Raw genomic sequence first — 23,915 nt, 5'->3', positions numbered from 1 at the left:
TGTGCTGAGTTGTAGTAGTCCCCTCCCACAAGTTGCCAGAAGCAGGGTTGGGCACTTCTCGAGCTCTCTGTCCAAACTGAATATAATAAATATGCACTTCTGCTTCTTCAAGTGAACAAACTGTGTAGCTGTCAGCTCTGCGCTCAAGATCAGACTGTAGACATAACCATTCAAAAGATGAGCGATTAATGTACTTAGTAGATTAGTTACTTTTTAAATAAGAAAACACACGTCTCAGTGTGTGATATTTACTGGAAATTACCTGCAAGATAGCAAACAGCAAGTAACCCTAGCCGAATTTGTTTTTGTCAGTGGTGATTATTTCAGCAGAAACATTCAGTTTCCCAGTGATTTCCCTTCAGCGAGCTAACACTGTGTTTAGATTTTCTTAGTGAAATAAGGAGGTTTCATATAAATAAGTCCTCATTTCATGACTTCATGAATCAGCTGGTCCTAGTCCACTGCGGCACTGTCAAAGCGAGCATCAGATATAATTACTAACACAGTTCATACACCTGCAGCCAGTTCTTTTTTGTCTGCTTTTTGTCAGCCAGTTTGCATAAATCAAACCAGTTTAAGCTTGTACACTGGACTGAACCAGCAAAACTCGAAATCAACCCAACTCTAGCCAGAGGTTGACTGGTGTAACACCAGCATCTCTCTGGTATGCCGTTAGTGGATTGTATGTGTGTGTATGCAACCAGTCAACAGTTGACCAGTGGCATCCCCATTATCAACAAATCCCATTTAAAAAATTTTATATACGTATATAAAGCCAACAATAAAAAGGTCCAAGTCTTGTCTAACCAAAGCAGCCTCTCCTCTCCTCTCCCCTTCTCTTCCTCTCCAGCTGCATTCGTTCAGCACACACATGACCAGTCCCACTGGCCGCATGTTCCCACAGGGGTTAATATGCAGGGTCAGGGCTACGATGGAGCCCCTCTGCCGTCACTCTTATATGACGGGCACATGGCAGGCACAATGTTCCAGTAGATGATGACACATGTTGTACTGTCTCTGGGGGACTGACTGTGATGGAAGCTCATGCCAGCAGAGCAGCGTCTCCAGGGAACTTCGTTGTGCATAAACAGAGCACTAAGAGTGACCGAATGGATCATTTTGCGGGTACATTCTGACTTTATAGGCGATGTCACTACTTACAGTGCACCCACCCTCTGAGTTAGCCTTTTCCTGCTGCAGAAGGGCAAATGGAAGTAACCTTTTCTAGGATGCTCAGGGATTAAAATAACAAAAAGCCAAAAATACAGTATATCATCACAAACTATTTCCCCGTGATGCCTAACCTTTAAAATAATGTACTCTATGTCATTTCACAGCAGGTGTTATCGTACTAGGCTTTGTGGAGAGAACACGGTTCAGTGTTTTTCAGGACGGACAATCAGGGCTTATACCTGCAGAGTTTGTTGTAATGCTGTTGTACTTTTCCACCTTTCCATTTTTGGAAAATGAGAGTCAGAATCAAATGCAAACTGGGCCAGAGGAGAAAGTCTGCCCACTGCAACTGCATGCATTTAAACTGTAGCATGTAATAGATCCACTAAAATGTCCTTAATCAAGTTTGGAAAATTCTGTGTAGAGAGTGAGCCAGGGGACAAGCTATATGAGCACAGTGATAGTCCCCTCATGCTGAGCAGTATATGCAATGTAAAGCAAATGTATTTAAACAAGGAATTAAACTTAAGACTAATTAACCAATAACAGTATTCGGAAGGTTACTTTTGAAATGTAATGTGTTACTTATTACTAGTTACCCTGTTAAAAATGTAATAAGTTATGTAACTATTTTAATTACTTCATCAAAGTCATGTAACTTTTTGCATTTGATTACTTTTGGACTACTTTTCTAACATATTTTTTAAACAGGTCAATAAAACTGAAAAGACCTAAAAACATAAATGCATAAATGTGCTCAAATAGGTCTCAACAGCTTTGCTGACCTGGGTTGTCCAAACGTATGCCAAAATAGAGGCATTCCTGCACTGCAAAAAGATGAAAAGCAGAAGAATGAGTGTTTTATTCAGCATATCAACTTTATACTGAAAATTTAAAAAAAAAAATCATTTGTACCCTTGTGTTATCACCAACATTTTGATTACTAACTGTAAGTTAATTTCAACTACATTCATTTTGTAATCTAATCACTGTAACTAGTTACATGTAACTTATAACTCATTGACCTTGGAAACAGTTAATACTCTTAATTTAAAGTCCATGTGCTAGCCAATACTTGACCGCATGTGTCGTGAGTGAGCACCTGTGATCGGATCTCACTTCCCCGCTCTATATGTAAATAAATATGTATATCACATCCGTTTGCAAAGACTAAATATGTTCTTGCTTTTAACCAGCAGGTTTGTCGTGCTATACTTCCAGTCATTAATATTTAATTTGAGCTGAAGCTTATTACATTGTAGAACTGTGCACAGCTTATTTCTTTGGCAACCTCTCCTTACCCAGCTCTCTCTCTCACGTGATCAGATCTCAAGATGCGTTGAGGACACATTGGGTGCATTCTAGGGCTGAACCCAAATATTTGGTTAATCAAATATTCATTAATTGAGTAGGTATTCGGTTTTCAATTTAGAATTTGGATATTTGGGGTTTTTGTTTTGTTTTTCAGAGGATTAATGTCATTTCAATGTTTATGACATCTTATATCTAAGATTTGTTGGAGTTTATATGCTCTGCCTCTGTTTCACAGGGCTTTGTCAGGTTGTTATGAGTAGTTTGTAGGTCTATCATAATTTGTCCATGATAGTAAAAATTCACAAGCTGTGTAACATCACAAAAAGTGCATGGAAAGGTTATTAAACCCAGCACCTCTGCAGATTGAGTCGATCTGGTCAGCCCCTCTCTTTCTCTCTCTGTTTATAATGATGCTGCTACTGCGTCTGTCACACACGCAGTGACAGGAATGATCATTTTACCGAACAGATATTAATGGGTTTATTAGTGGAGCCATTTCAGTGTTGGTGTGAGCAGCACCAGAACGTAAACACATGAATCCCCCACAGATCACCAAGTTGAACCATTTGCTGCAGTACAGAGTGGAAAAAAAGGTTAATATCTTCCATAGTGATGACACACAAGAAAATTTAACAGACTAATTTAGAACACTGGACACAGATTATTGTTCCAAGTAACTGTCAGAGTTTAACTTTACAAACTGTCACAACCGCTGTCAAGCAGTCAGAGTCTTTGTCACCTAATGCTGAAGCTCCAGGGCGCACGGTGTCTCTCTCAGCTGAGATTATTCGCTGTTTATCAGTGCCGAAGGTCATGAGCCCAGAAAATGGTATTCACAGACAGCCCTTGTGCATTCACACCTTTACTTAAAGCTGCGCACTTGTGATTCAGTTGCCTAAGAGGGATGTTATTACCAGGTGTAAACAGGGCCTTACAGTCTTTATTTGCAGTCAGAATGGTCTTCGTTAACTCATAAAGAATATTTTTATGACTGTATTTTTATTGGATTATTTACAATGCAGTTGATTTTATGGCCAGTGGCAGAAAATACTGTTGCGTGAGCAGAATCGACAGGTACATTTAGCATTGCAGCACCAGCAGACTGACACCAGATGATACCTCAGATTATCTCATGGATGTAGAGAAATCATTTTGCTTTTGAATGCATAGTGACTTGTTTAGGATCCTTAAGACAAAGTTAGTATTCGGACTTTGTAAAGGTCTTGCTGTGACTTGATGTGGGACCTAATGGTCAAGACTTGAGACCTAATATTGACTTGCAAAACAAGACTTGCAAAGCAATGGCGTTGTCCCGTGTACCTCAGCTTTTTACTGAACAGCCAGAATACATAAAGAGTAGTATAAATGTGTTGGCAGTCCTCTCTCCACCTGCAACCATCCCCATTCACACTCCCACCATGTCTTTCTTCCTGCTGCTGTGCAGGTTAAAGAATAAAATGTTCTTTGAGGTAAAGCCATTAACAGCTTAATGGGACAGTCCACCCTCAAATCAAAAATACATATTTTTCCTTCTACCTGTACCTCTACCACAATCTGGGTGCCTGATAGTTCCATTATATTGGAAAGAAAGAAGACCTCTCTGTGGTTGATATCTCCAGCACTCTGCATCTCACACCAAAACAATGTAGACTGATAAATAGCACTATAGGTAGAAGGAAAAATATGTATTTTCAATGTGGGATAATCTGTCCCTTTAAAATCTGAAAATGCTTTCCATAAATAACTTAAATTTCACAACACATGTCATGTCACTCTGTCGCTCCTGCTGTTTGCACTATGTTGCTCTTGTAGCAGCATATGGTCCTTAGAGATGTTTATTTAAACACTGGAATATATCTTGTCATCTTTTTCTTGTATTATTCTATATTTGATAGAGCCACAAGTGAAGCTGCTTATTGCGCTGTCAGTCATTTGTAGATTGTCATTGATCATGTATATTTCTGGTATTGGATTTGGCTTAAGAACAGCAAAGTGCAAAATGCTTTGTGTTTGAGCTGAATTTTAATATCACGGTATGTTACTTCCAGCTGCTGTTCCCTTGACAGCTGTACTGTGCTGACCCCCCTCCGATTCTGCACAGCTCATTAATGCCAGCATCGTCACTTCTCAGAAAAGATTTGCTCTCAAAAACACAAACAGAACTCCAGATTTAAGGACTTCTCTGTCTGCACGCAACATAGAACATGCACACAGATTTACAGTCTGTGTGCACACTCGCAGCCACAGTGGGCTTGTGACAGATGACGGCCTCAAATCTAAATCAGGATTAAACCCAGTTATCAGGATTACATGTGACTTTTGACTTTTTGCCTGCTGTAAATTAACAAATCTTTACACCTCAGTGACCAATGACCTTGTGTTAATAGTATTTCTCTTCTTCACACATGCACACACACACACACACACAGTAGAGTCATTCAGTGTGTGGGCTCAGTCGTAGCTCTCATGCAGGCGTTGCGTAGTTCAGCTCACTCTCATCTGATTTCTGAAAGTGGAAATAGAAAAGCTTCTGGTGCAAAGTAAAAATGTGACTCTGTAACTGAGCACAAAAAGGAATATTCTCTCCACACGCTATTCTCACTGTAAGCAGGATTTTTTGAAAGGCTTCATTATTTTAGAGTGTAAGGATATTCATGCTTTTCCTTTGTTCACACATTCCCCGTCAGTCTGTCGTCACCACCTGACATTTTCTCTCTTGATCAGCGCTATCTGTCTTTCATCTCCAATCTGTCTCTGCTTCTCTCCGTGCCACATGTGTTATTTTGTATTACATGATGCCAAAGAAAGGTTGTATGTGAAAGGTGTTTATGCCGTACATCAGGGGAAAAACACACCAACAATGTACAGCATCAAAAGTATTTCATGCAGGAGATTATTTACAGTCATAATGAATCCTGTGAGACTGTTCAGGAGACATTTGGAAGGATTTTTATTGAAGGTAGCTTTAAGTTGCCCAGGAACATACGGCTAATTGTGGTTTTGTACGCATATGAAATTTGCTTCCAAGGTTTTCAAAACATGAAAGATACATGATAGAGGATTCTCCTGTAAACCTATGTACGGACTAATACAGAGATAATCCCTCTCAAACATCACTTATGACCCATGGCGTTGTTTTTATTTACTGATTTTGCCCTTATTTTCTTATTTTCTATGTTTGGGATGTTTGTGACTTACAAAAAAGGTAGCAACCAGTTGCCAAACTGTGAGCAGCAGGTATCCAAGAGACACAGCACCAAAATATACAAATATAGTGAGGCAAAACGCCAAACGTGTGTTTGGAGTGAATCTGGAGATGGCTTTTACTTTCACTTTGCTGGTGAGCGGGTTTACGAACAGTAAACAACAATCCTGTATAGTAAACCTTAAAGAGTTTATTTGCAATTGGGACATTTTTTTGTGGTTAGAATAAGTAATTCAAAACTTTAAGGAGCTGGCTTGATTCAGACTCATTAAGCACTAAACAAATTCAGCAAACTTTGGATACATTTTGAAATTGAGAGTATCAAAAAATAGATATACAGTAAAATACAATAAAATAGATCTTTTGGGGCAGGTGATAGATAATAAATTATTAGGGTTTCTAAAATTAAAAAAAAAAATTAACCTTGTCTTTTTCCCATAAAATGTGGCTATTGTGGCTCTGTAGGCACAGATGTAGATTGAAGGGGTGGCACAGGGGACACACCCTCAATATCAAGGACATGTGCATTTGTTCCCCAATAAAGATAAGAAAGAGGACTTTATTTTTGATAAAATTAAAGATATTTACACCACAAATTGATGCAGAAAAGACACAAATGGTGCATAAAAACCCACCATCCTGGTACATACACAGATTTGTTTAACACAGAATAAAAATCTGGACAAGATGTGAAAGGTGGCAAACAATCCTCTGTTTCTGCCAAGTTTGATAAATCAATGGATAAATCATAGCTGGCTATACTTTATGACAGTTAATAGAGCAGCTGGGACCTGCTTTCGTGTGGACTTTTCAGCCGATCGTTCCATATTTTCACATCACATTAAGCCACATGTTTATACTTCATTGATGTATATATATGTAATATTTATCTCCCTCTCTCTCTCTTCACAGACTATTTACATGTTCTGTGCTCTGGCCCTCGTCTGTGATGACTACTTCGTCCCCTCCCTGGAGAAGTTGTGTGAGGTATGAATGTGAGGTATTAAAGGTCCTGAGAGCATGTTTCAAATCTTAAATCTGCCTTTATTACATTACATATTAATGACTAAATAAGCAAAGTTAAATTACGTGGGATAAACAGCTCTTCGGTATTATTTATTTTGAGATTAAAACTCAAAAACAGTGTGGGTGTTCATCATGAAATCATTTAAATCAATAAACATAGGATTATGTTTTGGAACAACACCTTCTGCCACCACTGCAGTGTTTGATTACGTCCACAAGATATGCATCTTAATTATCAGGCAGAAAATACCATAGCTTTCACATCTCCTTTTGTAATACAAAGTTGTACTACTTAAATGAAGGAAAAACTTCTCCCCAACCTTCAAACTACAGATTATAGACCCTTTATATATAAAAAAAAACCCTGTCTATTTGTAAGTTTTACCTGACTAAATTTTACTTACTTCAATTTATTTATTTATGGTAAGATTTTCTAATGACTCACTTATGTATTATATTTTATCTTCATTTTCTATTGTATTCTATTTCTATTCAATTTTCAAGTCTATTGCATTTATTACTTATTTACTCATTTATTACTTTAATTTTTGTGTCTTATCTATGCACTTTGTCACATTACATTTGTTTTACAAATAGTTACTTGTAATTGTTGTTGGATTAATGGTACAAAAAGAATAAGGTTCTGTTAGAAACATGGAGGGATTTTGTATGACTTTTGAGCACTGATTTTGAATGACATGGGGGGCAAGACTTTTAATACAATAAAAAAGACCTTGAGCAAAAAGCAAAACAAAACATGGGAATGAAATACACCGCAAACAACAGAAACACAGCAAGACATCCTCCGCTAATATATATACAAATCCAAAAGAAAAACCTTGATCATAAATGACAAATGCATCTACATCATTTCAGGTAAAACATGTTTATGCAAATGTCAAATACATTTTGGGCTACACAGCAGAAGAAAGAAAGAATCTACTTATGCCACAAGACAAGTGTTTATCCATATAAAGTGCTTGTTCTTGTCTCCCAGGCTTTCTTAAGTAACTGAATACTTAAATGTGACCTATTTGAATAGCTAACTAAGTCTTTGCATATCTGCTTATTGTATATCTTAATGTAGTTCTGTGTTTTTCTAAATGAACAAGGCGTAGGGGAGTAGAAAAGAAAAAAGTAGTGTTTCTGTATGACCGGCTAAGGTCGAGGCTCTGATCTCCTGTGTCTCGGACTGGTCTGGAGTTTCTAATTGTGGCTATTATTTCCTGTTCAAATATAAACTTTTTATATGCCTTGTGCTACTTTGTTGCAGCGTCTCCATCTCAGTGAGGACGTAGCAGGTGCCACCTTCATGGCCGCTGGCAGCTCAGCTCCCGAACTCTTCACATCCATCATAGGTATTCACCACAAGCACCCCTGCATCTCTTTACCTCCTCGTTTATAACTGGAGCTCATATAACAGTACTGTGGCTGAGTTAGGCAATCCCACCAGGATTTTGCTGGCTTTTTGGGTGTAAAATGCCAAATTTCAAAGCAGTTTTTTTAAAAAAGTGCAATACATGTTGCAATATTTTTAGGGGGTTTTTTTGCAGTTGAATTATAGGAGCAAATTAAAATTAAGCTGTACATTTCATTTTTTTGGTATAATTCATTAAAAATGAAAGCCAGAAAGCCAAAACCAGAAACAAGAAGGTGAGTCTGATGACATTTTTTAACAGCACGGCTATGACTGGTGAAACTCATCGGAAACAATGATTATATGTCAAATTTGCAGAAAAGTTGCATTGTTTGGACAAAACTACAAAGTCATGCAGAATTCACAGGGCTTGGTTTGATTTGCTGGATAGTTGTAATCACAACATTGCAACATCCTGAAAGGGCTGGTGAGGGAGGCAGTATGTCTTTTAATGGATGCTCTACAGTAATGCTTTCATCCCAAGACACATGCAGAAAGCAAACATGGCTTTTAATGTACTGAATCACATTAAATGTATGCACTACACACTAGAGAATTGCTGCTGAGGAGTAACAGCCACATGTGTTTTCTTTGATCTTGGTTATGTTCGGTGTTGTAGATCTGTTTGAACCAACAGAATAAAAAGCATTCACTTTAAAACAGGGACGGTTACATTACCTAACTGTCTTTTTGATACAGAATTTAGTATTTAGTATTTAAAACAAAATTTGCTTCCTTCATGTTGTGTTTGTGTGTGTATGTTTGTGTGTCTGTGAGTGAGTGAGAGGTCCAGACAAACTGGGCAGAATCATTTACGAATGTTTTGACAGTTGTGTGACATCTGTTTGTCAGCACTGCAGATGCTGTGCTGCAACCAGAAATGTCAAGTACAGTGTACAGCACATCATCTGTGCTTTCTATAGTCATAACACGGTGTGTGTGTGTGTGTGTGTGTGTGTGTGTGTGTGTGTGTGTGTGCGCGCGTGTGTACTGGCTCATTCTCTCCCCAGGCGTGTTCATCACCAAAGGTGACGTTGGTGTCGGGACCATCGTGGGTTCAGCTGTCTTCAACATCCTCTGCATCATCGGTGTGTGTGGCTTCTTCGCTGGCCAGGTATGACATGTCATTGCAGCGTTACACTGCTGCTGACCCGATGGCATTTTCACAGAGTACAACTCACAGCTTAATGTCACCTTTAGATATGAAGCACCATAAACACAAAGAGGGAGAAAGTACTCATGCATGCATGCACAATGTTTATGCATAAAGATTTAGGACACAATGTAGATTTATGCATGCATGAGCACATATGCCTGAATGCCCCAAAATACAGCTTCAGAGGAAATTTGATAAGTATGAGCCACATACGTAGATTTTATTTAGATGTTTTTATATCCCGTGGAATTAGATTTATCTAACCAGTTAGATTATTATTATTATTTATTATTATTGTTATTATTATGATTATTATTATTTTATAAGTTCATTTCATGTGATATAATTGAAGTTTTAAATTTTGTGTCTTTGCATATAAAAATATTGAAATCAATTTTTAGTTATTTATAATTTTTATTATTTTATCTTCCTGTTCTGTCTATTTTTAGGATTTGTAACTCCACTATTACTATGTCATATAATTTCTTAAAATACAAAAAAAAATTAGAAGTAAATTAATATACCCCTGTTAAAAAAGACCAAAAAATGAAAAACTGAAAATTGATTTCAATATTTTTATATGCCAAGAAACAAAATTTAAAACTTCAATTATATCCCATGAAATGAATTTATATGGTTAAGTTATTTATTAATAAAGATTTTTACATTTTTATTTTAGATGTTTTTTTCCTTTTTAAATTTTTTTTATGCTTCTTCATTACCCTTTTTCCTGTTCTGTCTTTTTTATGATTTGTAACTCCAGTATTTCTATGTCATTCTTAAAATAACAATTAAAAAGAAGAGCAAATCCACATACCCCTGAGGAAAAAAAAGATATTTTATTCAGGTATTTCATGCCTTTTTTTTCTTGTGTCTGACATATACCTGTATTCCCAGCCTCTGCAATTTTCATCTTTTCGTGATTGCCAGTATAGACAGATTTTTCTCAGCTCTCATGTGACGTTGTGCTCACAGTCCTGAATACACACTGGCACACATTGAAAACTTTTCTTTTGATGTTTTCCCTTTATATTCTCCTCTGTGCATGATTTGCCTAACCAGCCACACATACAACCTCCCATCAGTCTGAACACGATAGATCATTTGTATCTCTTTTCTGCTTTGCATCCTCAATGCTGTGTGCTGCAGGAGATACAGAGATAAGAATGCAGCCTCTCTCTGATGCCATCTGACATGCCAGGGACATGGAAATGAGCAGAGTACAAGGATAAGCTCTTTGCTCTGAAAAATATATGCACTGGACCTCAAACAGTGATGCAATCCCAGATTGTGCATTACATAATCATAGTGAGATAATGAGGGAGAAAGGGCGGGTGCTGTGATGGGGCTTGGAAGGACGGGGTGCAATAATAGTGCTGCCGTTGCACCTCACTACTGTTTGTTACCTTTGGCTGGCTGTTCATAGCAGGCTCTCCAGTTAAAACAGAGTCCAAGCAAACACTTTAAAGCTTTGTTATTCTCTGACTGTGCGCTCTGCCTCGCAAAACGATTCCACAGCTGGGAGTGGCACTTTCAAGATGTGACTTCTAACCTTCCACTTACATATATACAGTGTGAGCGTTGTGTGGGAGAGTGTTACAGAGTTACTCATTGCATTGTGGGCTCCTGCATTGATTACATAAAGTCGATAAACACACCAGCACCTTTCTCACGTAGGATGGGACCTTGCAATTGGCTTTTTCAATGAGTGTGGTTCAGGAGGTCAACTCAAGAGCTCCTGTGTTTACTTCAGTATGATAATGATGTCAGAGGCGTTTCTGTAGCACAGTGCTGCATAAACTCCAGCAAGGAGAAGTGTTACTATAAGAGTGTGTGCGAACTGAAGCTGCATACATATTTTTGTGAGTTTTCTTATATCTGCTTTATTTTTTCCTTGCAGGCAGTGAAGCTATCTTACTGGGCTCTACTCCGAGATTCAATTTATTACATCTTTTCCATCACCGCCCTCATCGTGGTAAGAGCTCATATACTCACTTGCAAATAAACATGATCAAGTGTGTGGTGATTGCAGAAATACTTACTACAAAGCATAAAAGGCCAAATTGAATGTGCGGTTTATGGTTCACAGCTCTTGTATTAATACCTAATGAGCACACTTTGCACTAAGTCAATAAAATATACAGATACGGTGCATTAACTGTGAATGTGGATATTTTTAGTGTGTCTTTGGTTATACAGAACATGTATGTACAGAGATGTATGGAGACAGTATGGGATGTATTCACACAGGAAAAATGATGAAGATCATGTATACTCAGAAGTGTTGATGTGCATACTGAAATACACAATGCAATGCACCAAGAAAATAAAACAGTGCTAGAAAGTAAGACCCTAATACCAGGTGTACACCGGGACCCCAGGAAGTGCACAGGACTTTAAAGCCAATTTGATATAGTGGCCAAACTCTGTAACTACAACTCCCAGACGCACTGCCTTCTAATATGGTGGCGTTTGATTCAGCTCAGTTTAAAGGGGCTTAAACATGAGCTGACATTACCAAAACAAGTGAGAAACATGTTAGGAAGACTATCATTTTATTTTACGTTATTTAATTAACGTCACTCAAAGGGACACTGATGTATGATTATGTGCTATTGTTTGCTTGTTGTTATTATTTTTTAAAGATAATTGTATTGTTTATATTGAATCGTTGTTGTTTTTTTCCTCACATGATGTTTGAGTAATCCAAAAATTTTAATAAAAACTTAAGAGTGAAATGTAAACAAAATATGTAAGTATACTAAGTAAAGATCTACCGGACATTTATTTATATATATGCTGATTGGGGAAGATATTTTTTCACACCAGAAACACCGGAAACCAGAGTTAAGCGGTGCACACAGAATAAACGTACACCAGTTCTCTTTATACAGCCACCAAAAACCTTTAAAATACTAGCTGTGTACAGGCCCTAAGAGCCTTGATTGACTGTTGATTAAGTAAAGGATGTGGATACTTATGCCACTGCTGAAATGAAGCCTTTGCTTACAGTTTTTTTTAAACATCTAATAAATTCCAGGGGGGCCTTGTACTAAATGTTAAGAAAAACAAATGTTTCCTTTCTCTTTGTTGAGTTTAATTGTTTAGCTTATGTGTTCTGCACAAAAATGAATAAATCAGCAGCACTGTTTCACTGAAAAATAACAGAGATTCACAGCGGGATCCATGACTTCACATTTTAAGTGTGCGGCTACTAAGAATCAGAACCCAGTTTATTGACGAACAGTTTTCACATAGCAGGAATTTGCTTCTGTTTGTTGGTGCAGAACATAAACATAGTGACAGAAAATTAAATTAAATCTCATTAGTCGTTTCAAAATAAAACCCAATGAACCAAAAGGTCATGCTTTGACCTTTTTTTCTGGCTGTCTGAGCTCTGGATTGGTCATGCCCTCTAGTGGAGTAGATGCTGAGATGCAGAATTAATTTCAATTATTGCTTCACCTAATGCCCTCTTGTGTCCTCTTTGTCTTTTAGTTCATCTACGATGAGAAGGTGTGCTGGTGAGTCAGGATGTTTTCTTTTATGCACTCTCTCTCACTGACTGTATAGATTTTACTGACCTTGTGTTTGTGTGCAGGTGGGAGTCTCTTGTTCTGATTCTCATGTATGCAGTTTACATCCTCATCATGAAGTGAGTGTCATCACGCCTTCAGTTAACTGATCATCTGCATGAAGCTGAAAGAAATTGTGGCCCACTCTTATTCGTTTGTCATTGTCAGGTTTAACAACAGGGCACATCGCTACTTTGACCGTCGAAAGAAGACCTCTGTGAATCTGTCCAACGGTCTGACAGGAAGCACTGATCTGGAGGACAACGTCACGTGTGATGCCACTGCAGTCCTGCTCAAGAAAGGTAGCATAATCTGCTCTACTTTACACACAGGCTTTGCCCTCTAACAGGACTCTGTAGGCTTTAGCTGCTCATCTCTGCACACTGAAATTTACATAAATATGCTGTAAAGGCAGCTGGGGCACCACTCCTCGTCTATTTTTGTTTGGCTCCAGGATAAGATGGTCAAGTATGACTTTATCGACAAAGTTTGTCTATTTTGTCCTGGGATGGTTGCCAGCATAGATCCTCAGCGCTAAAGTTTTGGCTGTGTAGACAATGGTTGATACTTGACCCCTTTCTCAGTGAAGAACTTCCTCTACTTAATGGGGCCCACTGCTGAGCTCCCACCGCCTGCCCCTCAACAGAAGCTCTTAGGCTGGAGAAATCCTTACTGTGTCCCCTGCATAGGATATGCACGTCCTCAAAAAATAACTAGAAATGAGATGCAGTATGTATATAAAAAGCTGGGGTATCGTAGCACGAGCGAATGTACTGGTGGTGGTTTTCTTCATCGTCAACCTCTTGCATCGGTAGCACGAGAGACACGTACTCCCCATTGTCCCCCACAGGCAAGTCAAACAGGTAGAACACTGTAGTTCAGAAAATTACGTCACTTTACTTTAATGCAGCCTTTAAAAAACAGGGAAACACAACACTTTTATTATGAAATCCAATCTAAGATGCTATCTAGTCTCATATTACAATATCAGTATAATGCTGATCTATTGCCCAGTCCTAGTCTGGACAGACATTGATGTAAACTGCAACTTGATTTGTTAGTTGTAAGGATTGCATCCATGAGGCGCCAATTCAAGCAGTTTCTTTCAATAATAAAACAATGTTAGCAACATAATTCAAAATCACTTTCACATGATTTTTGACTGATGACTAATTGTGCTTTCAGTTGGATTAAGCAGTAAACACTCAGCAGTGCAGTCAGATGAAAGTGTGTGTGTGCGTTTGTGTGTTATCTCTTTTTAGCTAACTTCCACTGTAAGCCGTCTGTGCTGATGGTGGATGAGCTGCTGTCTGCGTACCCCCACCAGCTGTCTTTCTCCGAGGCCGGCATGAGGATCATGATCACCAGTCACTTCTCCCCCAGAACCCGCCTTACCATGGCTTCTCGGATGCTCATCAATGAGGTGAACTAAACTATAGATGGATTCACATACACTGTATTGGACTCTGTGTTGAGTTGTGTATCTTTATATGCTATAAGCTATTTTAAATTGAGAAAAGTTGAACATCAGCAAAGCTACCCTCTAGAAAAAAAAGTTTTGTCAACTTAAGTTACTTTGAAAAATCCCTGCCAAACCAGAGTCTTAACATAAATACAAACTAAATAACTCTGTCTGGGTTCAGCAGAAGAAGGAGTGGAATGAATGTTAATTTTCTTTGGATATTACAGCCAACATTTTCTCTCAGGCACCTGTCTGCTGCAGACTACAGTCTGGATGTTAATCCAAACCAAATAGCCAAATTTGGGCTTTCAACTGAAAAACAGAGAAAAGAACATTAACTTCTGCTTCAGACAAATATAAGAGGCATTTTCCTCTTATATAAATAAATGAAAACAAACTTTACTAGTTAACGGGGTTCAACTGGGACACACTAACATACACAACAATACAAAATGTGTTAATGGAAGTATCGTTGTCATAGCTTTATGCTGTCTAATTATTTTCTCTAATCACTTTCAGAGGCAAAGACTGATCAACACAACTGAGACTCGAGTCAACCGCATCACTAACGGCGACTCTGACTCCGCCGCCAGGGCTCAGGGGAGGCGGGGCTTAGAGAACGGGATGGGTGGAGCTGAGCAGGGTCTGAATGGGAGGTGCAGACTTCAGCGACTGGAGTCTGGGAACGAGACAGAGAACGAAAATGAAGATAATGAGAACAATGAGAACGATGAGGAAGGAGAGGGAGAAGATGACAATAATGGCCCTCTGGTGCCGTTCAAAATTCCAGGTAAAGTACAGTATAGATGACATTTAATGATTACTGCCAATAAATGTTCAGTTCTTGGCGCTGTCACTGAGGCCATCATCATTCATCATCATCTTCCTCCAGCTGGGGTGTGTAACAAGCTGAAGTGGCTTTTGATGTGGCCTCTGTCACTGCTTCTGTTCTTCACCGTGCCCAACTGTGCCAAGCGGCGCTGGGAGAGATGGTTCATGGTCTCCTTCTTCACCGCCACCATCTGGATCGCTGGCCTCTCCTACATCATGGTCTGGATGGTCAGTCTAATTTGTCTCCCAATCTGACACTGTTTACATTACATCACCAACGTTTTATTCAGTATGTTGAGATGAAATAATACAAGTATAGGAAGCACTTAGTTTAACTTCTCTTTGTTCAGAGATGTTTGACAGAGGAAAAAGTCCAACTGTCTGTGTAGGAGTGTGGACTGAACAGCCACAGTGGGTAAATGCTGAAGGCTGGCTATCAGTACTCAGCTGTCTGATATGGTCTGAGAAATCCAGTGTTGGGTAGTAAATAGTTACATGTAAATAGTTACACCTTCTTGCTATGCAAGAATGTCTTCTTTAGTCGTATTTCTGGATAGGATGAGGTACTAGAAGCTGTCTCTATGTCAAGACAGACTCTATTTATTTGGCAGCAAAAGTTTGAATGTTTTTTTTTTTGGTTCACTTATTTGAATGTGCACTACCTCTCATTTGCTAGTCAAATAAATGTCCATAGCTTTAAGCAACCTGAGTTTCCTGAGACTGCTACCAGCTGACTACGACAAGGTGGGTGGCCACGTTGTTGGACAAGAACGCCTTTCATTGTTGTATATTCAACAATATTTTTCTTTAAAATTAGAAACGGGCTTCAACATTTTTAGAGAGAAGTAGAGTGCATTTTTTTTATAAGCTGTGAAAAGGCTATCAGCAACAACATAAATTATGTTTTTAGGACGGCTTAGCTTTATTGCCTAGTTTAAAACCTCTGCTAGAAAAGTAGTCACATTTAATAGTTACGTTACTCTGATAAAGTAATGAAAATGATTGCATTATTACATTTTTAATGGGGTAATTATCAGTCGGTAATCTATGACATTTGTAAAAATGAAACCTCCCAACAGTGGAAAAATCTACAGAGAAGTCTGAAAGTTTGAGTCCAGAAAAGTATTTGAAATGAAAATGTCCAAGAACCCTGAGAGACAATATTGAAACAAAGTCTTTTTGGTTTCAGGTGACTGTGATCGGCTTCACTTTGGGCATTCCTGACGTTATCATGGGCATCACCTTCCTCGCAGCAGGCACCAGTGTCCCGGACTGCATGGCGAGTGTTATAGTCGCACGGCAAGGTACACACACACACACACACACACACACACACACGCCGTAATATAAAATCAATATTTGTTTTGAGTAAAACAAAGCTAAAATGCTGTTAGAAGAAGGAGTAGGCTGAATATTGCTTGTCATAATTGACTCGTCTCCTGACTGTATACAGACCTTGACAGTGTTGCTCTCCTTGCCTCAGGTCTGGGAGACATGGCCATCTCCAACTCCATAGGCAGTAATGTGTTTGACATCCTGGTAGGCCTGGGCCTGCCCTGGGCGCTGCAAACACTCTGCATCGACTACGGCTCCATCGTGAGTGCTTCTCAGCTCAGCCAGAGGAGATTCTGCTGGACTTAGACAAGAATAGAACAGAGAGCTGTGCTCGTGAAGGACGGGAACAATCGTCTGTAATATTCAGTGCAGAGCAGTAATACACAAATACATCCACACAGTATTTGTTGGGGCACTGCACAGTTAATCACCATACACCGAGATGATATTATGTGTTAATTGGCCTGCTGATTACTCTTGTTATGGGAAAAAGACATTTGGAAAAGGTGTAATAAAAGTCAGGATGTTATTGTGTGTGTATCAGGACAGAGCTGCCCTCTCTTTATAATTTTAAGGCCATTTAGGAAACCTGACAGTCTGACAAAATACTGTAATCTCTGTGTTTGTCTCCTCAGATCCATCTCAACAGCAGAGGACTCATATTCTCTGTTGGACTCCTTCTAGCTTCAGTATTCGTCACAGTAAGTACTGATTTTTTAAATTTACCTTATCGGGCTGTCATGGTGATACTTTGGGCTAAAGTGCTTTCATCTAACATCTTTGTAGTTTTGAGCAGGGTGTTTGCACGTCTTTTAAAAGTTTTTAAATGTCTTAACTTTGAACTTTGACCCTCTTTTTCATATATGTGTTACCACGGAGATGAAACAAATTGCAATTTGCCAAAGTCAGCACAGACAGAGGTCAGCCCGGGGGGCTCTGCTGCTGTTATTCTGCAGTGTTTATCTTTTAAGTTATAACTGCATACACTGTGGAACATTTTATATCCATTAAATTAGTCTACATATGCATTTCTCTGCCATTGTTATTTTCTTTTTCTTTTTTTTTGTTATTGATAATCTCTGTGATTATTTTGTTCACTCATAACTCATATTCCTAATTTTACCATCGGACTGGTCATTAGTCACTTGAATGCGCTGTCATTAAATAGCCAGAAAAGCATGTTGGTTAACATACATCAAAATCTGACCAGATATAGTAGAACATCCTGGTATTTTTGGCATACTGCATTTGACATACTATGTATAGGGACATACTAAATCATTTTTAGCCATATTACATAGTAGGGTAGAGTGGGTATTTGAACACAGTCTATTGCCATTCCTTGAACCTTTTTCTTTAAAGCAAGAGCAACATCTAGTGGGCATAGGAAATAAAAACAAATGGTTAGTGCAGCCCATGACGACTGGACAATGTTATTGGTTTAAAAAAATACAAACAACCCAGAGCATTTTTCCCCTATAGCAGAATAATGAGCGTGCTTTCAGACTTTTCTCATGTTCTGTAACTGTGGAGAAAGGTCTCGCAATGTGAAACAAGGCCATCACTACACTAAACATACTGTATGTACAAATGACTCATATCGTACTCTGATGAAACTGCAACCTTTTCCATATTCCAACCCGTCCTCATGTGGCAAGGCTTCGGCAGGCTCTCCCAGACTCTGGTCACTTTAAAAATGCTCATAAAGTAGGAATTGTTTCAATACAATGTTGCCAATTTCTCTGTATTTTGATTAGGGGTTGACCGATATTACTGATCATTAGTACTTAGACTGATACCAGATATTTGGAACCGGTATGCATTTACAATAAAAATTAAAAGCTTTATGTTGAAATTTTAAATTTATAAATATAATAAACTTCAACACAAAACTTAGTTTAAATGCCTTTAGCAAATGTTTAATCAAAACTGAAACTTTCAACATCACGCACAGCAAGTTCCCAGCAAGTTTTTTTAAAAAAAAAAAAAAAGAAGTTCAGTGCAAATTTAAATAAGACTTTACGTGCATTTCATTAATTAATTTTATCGGCTATCATTAAAATAAAACACAGATACAGATAATCGGCAAAATGCCAAATATTGGCCCCAATAATTGGCCAGGCCGTTCATCTGTAGACCCTTAATTTTAATTCATATTGTACTATAGCAAAGATTTGTTCTTTTACTAATGCTTTGTCTTCTCTCTGCAGGTTCTCGGTGTCCATTTAAACAAATGGACTCTGGACTGGCGGCTTGGCTTGGCCTGCCTCATCATGTATGCCATCTTTCTATGCTTCTCCGTCCTTATCGAGTTCAACGTCTTCATCTTCGTCAACCTCCCCATGTGCTCAGACATCCACTGACCTCCCCCCTCTTCTGTTTCTTTGTCTTCTTCTTCTTCCTCTGGTTCATGGAGGAAATCTCACCTGGCTTCCAGTTTCTCTGCGCCTTGAAACCAAGTCTTACCTTTGATTTTTTTCAAATAGAAAAAGTAGAGCTCTATGATTTATCTTTGGTGCAATACACACAAGACAGAAGACACCGGAAGTTTTTTTGGGGACCGGATCGAAGGCGCGATAGAGAGTCCCAGCAGCCAAGATTGCTGCCAATCGTCTCATGAACCGAAAGGTTGGCTGGAGTTAACTGTATTAACACCAACAGTTAGGTTACTGTTGGTGAAGAAGCTGCTACTGTAACTGACTGGTGGAAAAAGAGAGAAATCCTGCGCTCACAGCGATTTTAAGCTGGATTGTTTGTTACTCTTTGTACAAGTTTGGATATAAGCACACGATTAAGGTATTTTTAAGTACTTTCTCTGTATATATTTGAGGATTATATAAGTACTAACATTAGCTGATACATGGGATTCTCTTATGCACAACTGGATCAGTCTCGCCAAGCTGAATGATCCAACCACAGTAACAATATTGTTACGTTTTCCTTTAGGGATTTGGTCTGCCAGTAATACACTCAAAACGCTTCAACATGTCTCTCATGCTCAGTACCAGCCTACACAGCATGCTGTGCTAGACACAACTTTAGCTTTGCACTGAAGGAGAGAATCTAGATATTTAACACTATTTCACATATAGAGTCTATTCTTGTTTGTTTGTCTCTCTGCGGGCATATCTGTGTAGATCTGGGCTTTATTTCTCTGACGTAGGAAAGGGATCTGCCTGCAAGGGACATCCAGCACTGTCACTTTATTGATTAGAGATTTTATTCTGTCATTGCAAAGCGTCTACAGGTACTCTAAATATATAACTACTGAATTAAAGTTCCCTCTAGACAGTAGACCTCTTGTACATATGAAATTAGTCTCTGAGTTGAGTATAACATTGTTACTTCTTAAAGCCAAAAGTATTTTTAGAATAGGAGTAAGAGTCTTAGATTTGGACTTAAGAGTCAGCTCGAGTGCACAGTGTGTGTGGGTGTGTGCGTGCATGTGTGTGTGAGACAGTCTCGAGGGGAACCAAGGACATCACTGTTACTGGGAAGACATAATCATGATTTATTTATGAATTAATTTATTCAAAGATCATGTCTAACCACCAGTTTCAGCCCTTTGGATCATGTACAGTGTATTAAATGGAACGCCCTCCGCTCTTTGATGACGGAGCTGTACAATGTACTGTACCTAATATATAATCTAAGTACTGGAAACTGACTTGATGTTGTTTATATTTAAGATTAGAACTTTATAATTTATAAGTTTTGTATAGTTTGGAAAGATATTGCAACATTTGTATATTGGTACAAACACGGTGTTTTTTGCCAATGATGCACGGCAGGGTTGAGTTGCCGTGGAAATGTTCTGATTTGAAGAGATGGACTGAAAATGCAATCTTTGACTCTGTTTACACCTGGTATTAACACGTCTCAGGTGATCCCTTTGCAAGCGGACAGTTTTAAGTCCGTCTGCTTACACCTTGCATTAGCATGTGTCTCCACATGTGTCTTGAGTGTCCACTTGTGATCAGATGTCACGTCCCCCTTCTACTTGCAAGCCAAGACCTAAGTCATTTCCTTTGCAAAGACCAAATGCATTCTCATAAATTGCCAAATTGTGATATGATTCATCCGGCTTCCATTATACAAACTCTTTGACCCAAATGGAAACCAGACAATGTGGCTGAATCCAAATGTCCACCCCTGGCGGACTTAGTTGTTTGTTCTGTGATGTGTTTACTGTCATCACGTAAAGTCTGCGAAGGCAAAAAACTTCAAGCCGCTGATAGACAGTCCCGAAGTCTGTTTCACTCATTGCTGTGGAAATGTTTGAGCAAAAGCTACAGTCATGTGAGCTGTGATTGCTTTTGTCATATTCTGTCTGCTTATCTGGACCTGCAGATAACAAGATATGAATCCCATGTAGACTATAGGCTTTTATTGAGACTGAACTCAATGATATTTTTACAGCTCTATAGAGCATAGAGGCTACACACATTCAACTGCAGAAATGTTGGTGAATAATGACTAGACTAAATAAATTGTTCTTACATTGGAAGACCTTTTATTGTTTTGGGCTAATTTTTTTGCCCGTGTATTTGGCATTATACTGCCTTTAGGGTAGGTTGCACTAATATAATACATTTTGATGACTTTCATAGCCTGTAATTCTACATATTTCTGTGTCAGAATGTGGTTGAAAATGATCTCTGGCCTTCATGATTCAAGTGTAATACAATAATTACATTAAATGTTGTTTTTTTGGTTTTTTTAAGTCAGTCATTGGAAAACAAAACAGTGTGGGTAATTAACCACAATCTTGTGAAGTCTGCACCTCACACTGACTACCTGGAAGTCTACAGAGTTTGCTTGAGGACCCTTGTGAACTGGGCGAATATGAATTTGGACAGCCATCAGCACTCCCAAACTTCCTGGGAATGCACCCGCAAAGTCCACATGTCTAGTGAAGTCCAGACATTTGGATTCAGCATGTTTCTTCTGGTATTAATGTGGCCTTTTTTTGTCATTTCGCTCTTTAAAACAACACAATCGATGCAGGAATTAATACCTACTCTCACCTATGCAGAGGACATCATCTTATTAGGCGGTTGATGTGGCACAGGACAGATTAGCGTACACCAAGATGAAAGAATATGGTCATATGCCGCCCAGACCACCTCTAAATGTGGTCTAAGCGATTGGATCTCAAGATGCATTGAGGACCCATTAGGTGCATTCGCACCTGTACTTAGAGCTGTCCACTTGTGATCTGATCACCCAGGATGCATGTTAATATCAGGCGTAAACACAGCTTTTGTCACTGGTCCTTACACGAGTGGAAGATGTTATGAATCCCCTCGCATGTTGAGCTAGTGATAACTCATGGATGTGAAAGATTCACTTTCAGATAAACGTAAGTGCGTACTGATGGCACACCACCCTTTGAACTCTCACAACATATTGTTTCTCAAACACAGTGCTTTAACTCTTGTGCCATCCCTTGTATTTGAGGCTTCAAAACCAACGCCTGTGGCCATTCTCCTGCTTGTCTTTGAGCCAAAAAAAAACACCTTTGTCAACAGTATTGCCACTCTGTTTCAGCATGTGTTCAAACAAAATGTGGAAGATATGTTTTTTATTTTTACCTTGAAGGATTCTCATTGAGAATTCTCCTGTTAATAGAGTTGCTGATTAATAACAAAGCTGTCCTCTGTAGGTGGTCCTCCTGCAGCCACAAGAGAGCGCTGTAGAGCTGGGTTACAGCTTCGCAGATGGCTGATATTTTACACTCAGTAGGAATTGGTTGGGGGTATATTTTCAGGTAGACTACGTAGAGATAAATACTGGTCGGTGTGCATGCCTCTCTCATAATTCAGATTATTTTGTGTGTAATTTTAATGCATTTCCAAGATCAAAAAGGCACTGTCTTGATTATGCTGTACATATCAAAGGGGTATGCTATTAGAAACACAGATGTTGGAATAACTTCTGATGAGCAGTTATACTGGAGATATATACTGTATTTAGAATGTAGGTCTACAACAGTTAGTTTTCAGCTAATTAATGTCGTTTTATGCTCATGTCTTCTCGATTGTTTGTAAATCCTCATTTTTGTTGATGAGGACCTCTGGGCAGAGCTCAGAGCCACAGAGAGATGAAGATGTTGGCCTTGTTCCCAGTGGTCTTCTTGCAATAAACTGATTTACATACACAAATTACTTTCCCATGTCTTTATGAGCTGTTCACTACATCATTAACCTCCTTATTTTGACAGAAAGTTATCATGAAAATAAACAGTTTAATATTTTTCAACATCTTTTTGGAGAAACTGAAAACTCCTGTGTTATCTACACAGTGTTTTATTTACATTATCTGGCAAAAATTGCCATTATTAAATAATATGACCTCAAATATGCTGACAAACATGGTGTGCATGTTTTGAAAACATACACTGTAAAAATATTGGACATAACTACCGTGACGTTACTTATTGCTTTGTGGGCGCTCATTTTGAAGCCTCGAGCTTTGCATTAAAACTTATAAGAGCAAACACTTGAATAAAAGTCAGGATAAGAACTAGCTAAAGTGATTGTAACCATTTTTTGGGGGGAAAAAATGTTGGTGTGTAGCCTACTTTGAGTTTAGTTTAGCCTATGTCCTGTTTACCAACATGGAGGGGCCGGCTTTATGGCCTATACTGCAGACAGACACCAGGGGGTGATTTTTGAAATTCAAAGGTTTTCCGTGTCTTAAAAAGGTGGTTGCTAACAAGTGGCTAAATCAGACTACAGTGTTTATCGGGGACGTTAAAAGTCATCACACCTGACACAGAAACTATTAGCGAGACTTTCAATTGACATAGCCATGATGATTAGCTAGATCAGGTCACGCTAACAGGAGAGAGTTTTGTAGAAAATTAAGCGTGCTAAATCAAATCAGAAGTTGAACAATTCAGGATGGTGATGTTTAAGTTGTGTGACCAGGATGTAGTTCGTTTATAGCCTAACAATAGCTTTTTGCTTCAGGCAATTTCATTTACGCTTCAAAACTCACAAAAGTGGTGTTCATCTGTGAAGATTATCATGCTGAAAAAACGTGTAAGTATCATAAACTTGTGTTCATCACATATTATTCTAATATTATCTATATACAAAACATTTCTATAGAAGGCATAGCATGAAACTTTCATACTTATAGTTTATGTTTTCTATGTGGCAACTCTGCAGTAATAGGCTTGTGCATCTCTCTTAATGGTTTGGGACCGGCCTAGATTGCAGACTCTCTAATCCTTCAGGAGCTCTTAGATCCTTTACTGCTGGGTTTTTAAATACACACAAACATATGCACAAAAAATAGGCAGAGCAGTTTTTGTTCAGTATGCTCCAAAACTATGGAACACCCTTCCAAAGGACATGAGAAAGTGGGCTCTGTGAACAGTTTTAAATGACAACTGAAAACCTATCTATTCAGTC

General features: G+C 38.6%; 1 protein-coding gene across 1 annotated transcript in view; it reads left to right on the top strand.

Annotated features, from left to right (window-relative positions):
• The window catches only part of LOC121942459 (sodium/potassium/calcium exchanger 3-like), a 58,798-nt gene extending 36,213 nt beyond the window's left edge, over positions 1-22,585 (top strand). The window contains exons 4-17 of the mRNA XM_042485673.1: positions 6,605-6,679; positions 7,992-8,076; positions 9,146-9,249; positions 11,192-11,266; positions 12,790-12,815; positions 12,893-12,946; positions 13,035-13,168; positions 14,129-14,289; positions 14,848-15,118; positions 15,221-15,387; positions 16,349-16,463; positions 16,643-16,755; positions 17,130-17,195; positions 18,705-22,585. Coding sequence (XP_042341607.1) covers positions 6,605-6,679; positions 7,992-8,076; positions 9,146-9,249; positions 11,192-11,266; positions 12,790-12,815; positions 12,893-12,946; positions 13,035-13,168; positions 14,129-14,289; positions 14,848-15,118; positions 15,221-15,387; positions 16,349-16,463; positions 16,643-16,755; positions 17,130-17,195; positions 18,705-18,857 — 1,599 coding nt within the window. The 3' untranslated portion in view covers positions 18,858-22,585. The remainder of the gene's footprint in view (positions 1-6,604; positions 6,680-7,991; positions 8,077-9,145; positions 9,250-11,191; positions 11,267-12,789; positions 12,816-12,892; positions 12,947-13,034; positions 13,169-14,128; positions 14,290-14,847; positions 15,119-15,220; positions 15,388-16,348; positions 16,464-16,642; positions 16,756-17,129; positions 17,196-18,704) is intronic.
• The last annotated feature ends 1,330 nt before the right edge of the window (positions 22,586-23,915 follow it).

Source organism: Plectropomus leopardus, chromosome 4 (genome assembly GCF_008729295.1).
Source record: "Plectropomus leopardus isolate mb chromosome 4, YSFRI_Pleo_2.0, whole genome shotgun sequence".
NCBI classification, from domain to species: domain Eukaryota; kingdom Metazoa; phylum Chordata; class Actinopteri; order Perciformes; family Serranidae; genus Plectropomus; species Plectropomus leopardus.
Note: the sequence above shows the minus strand (reverse complement) of the source record. Positions and strands in the feature narration are given on the sequence as shown.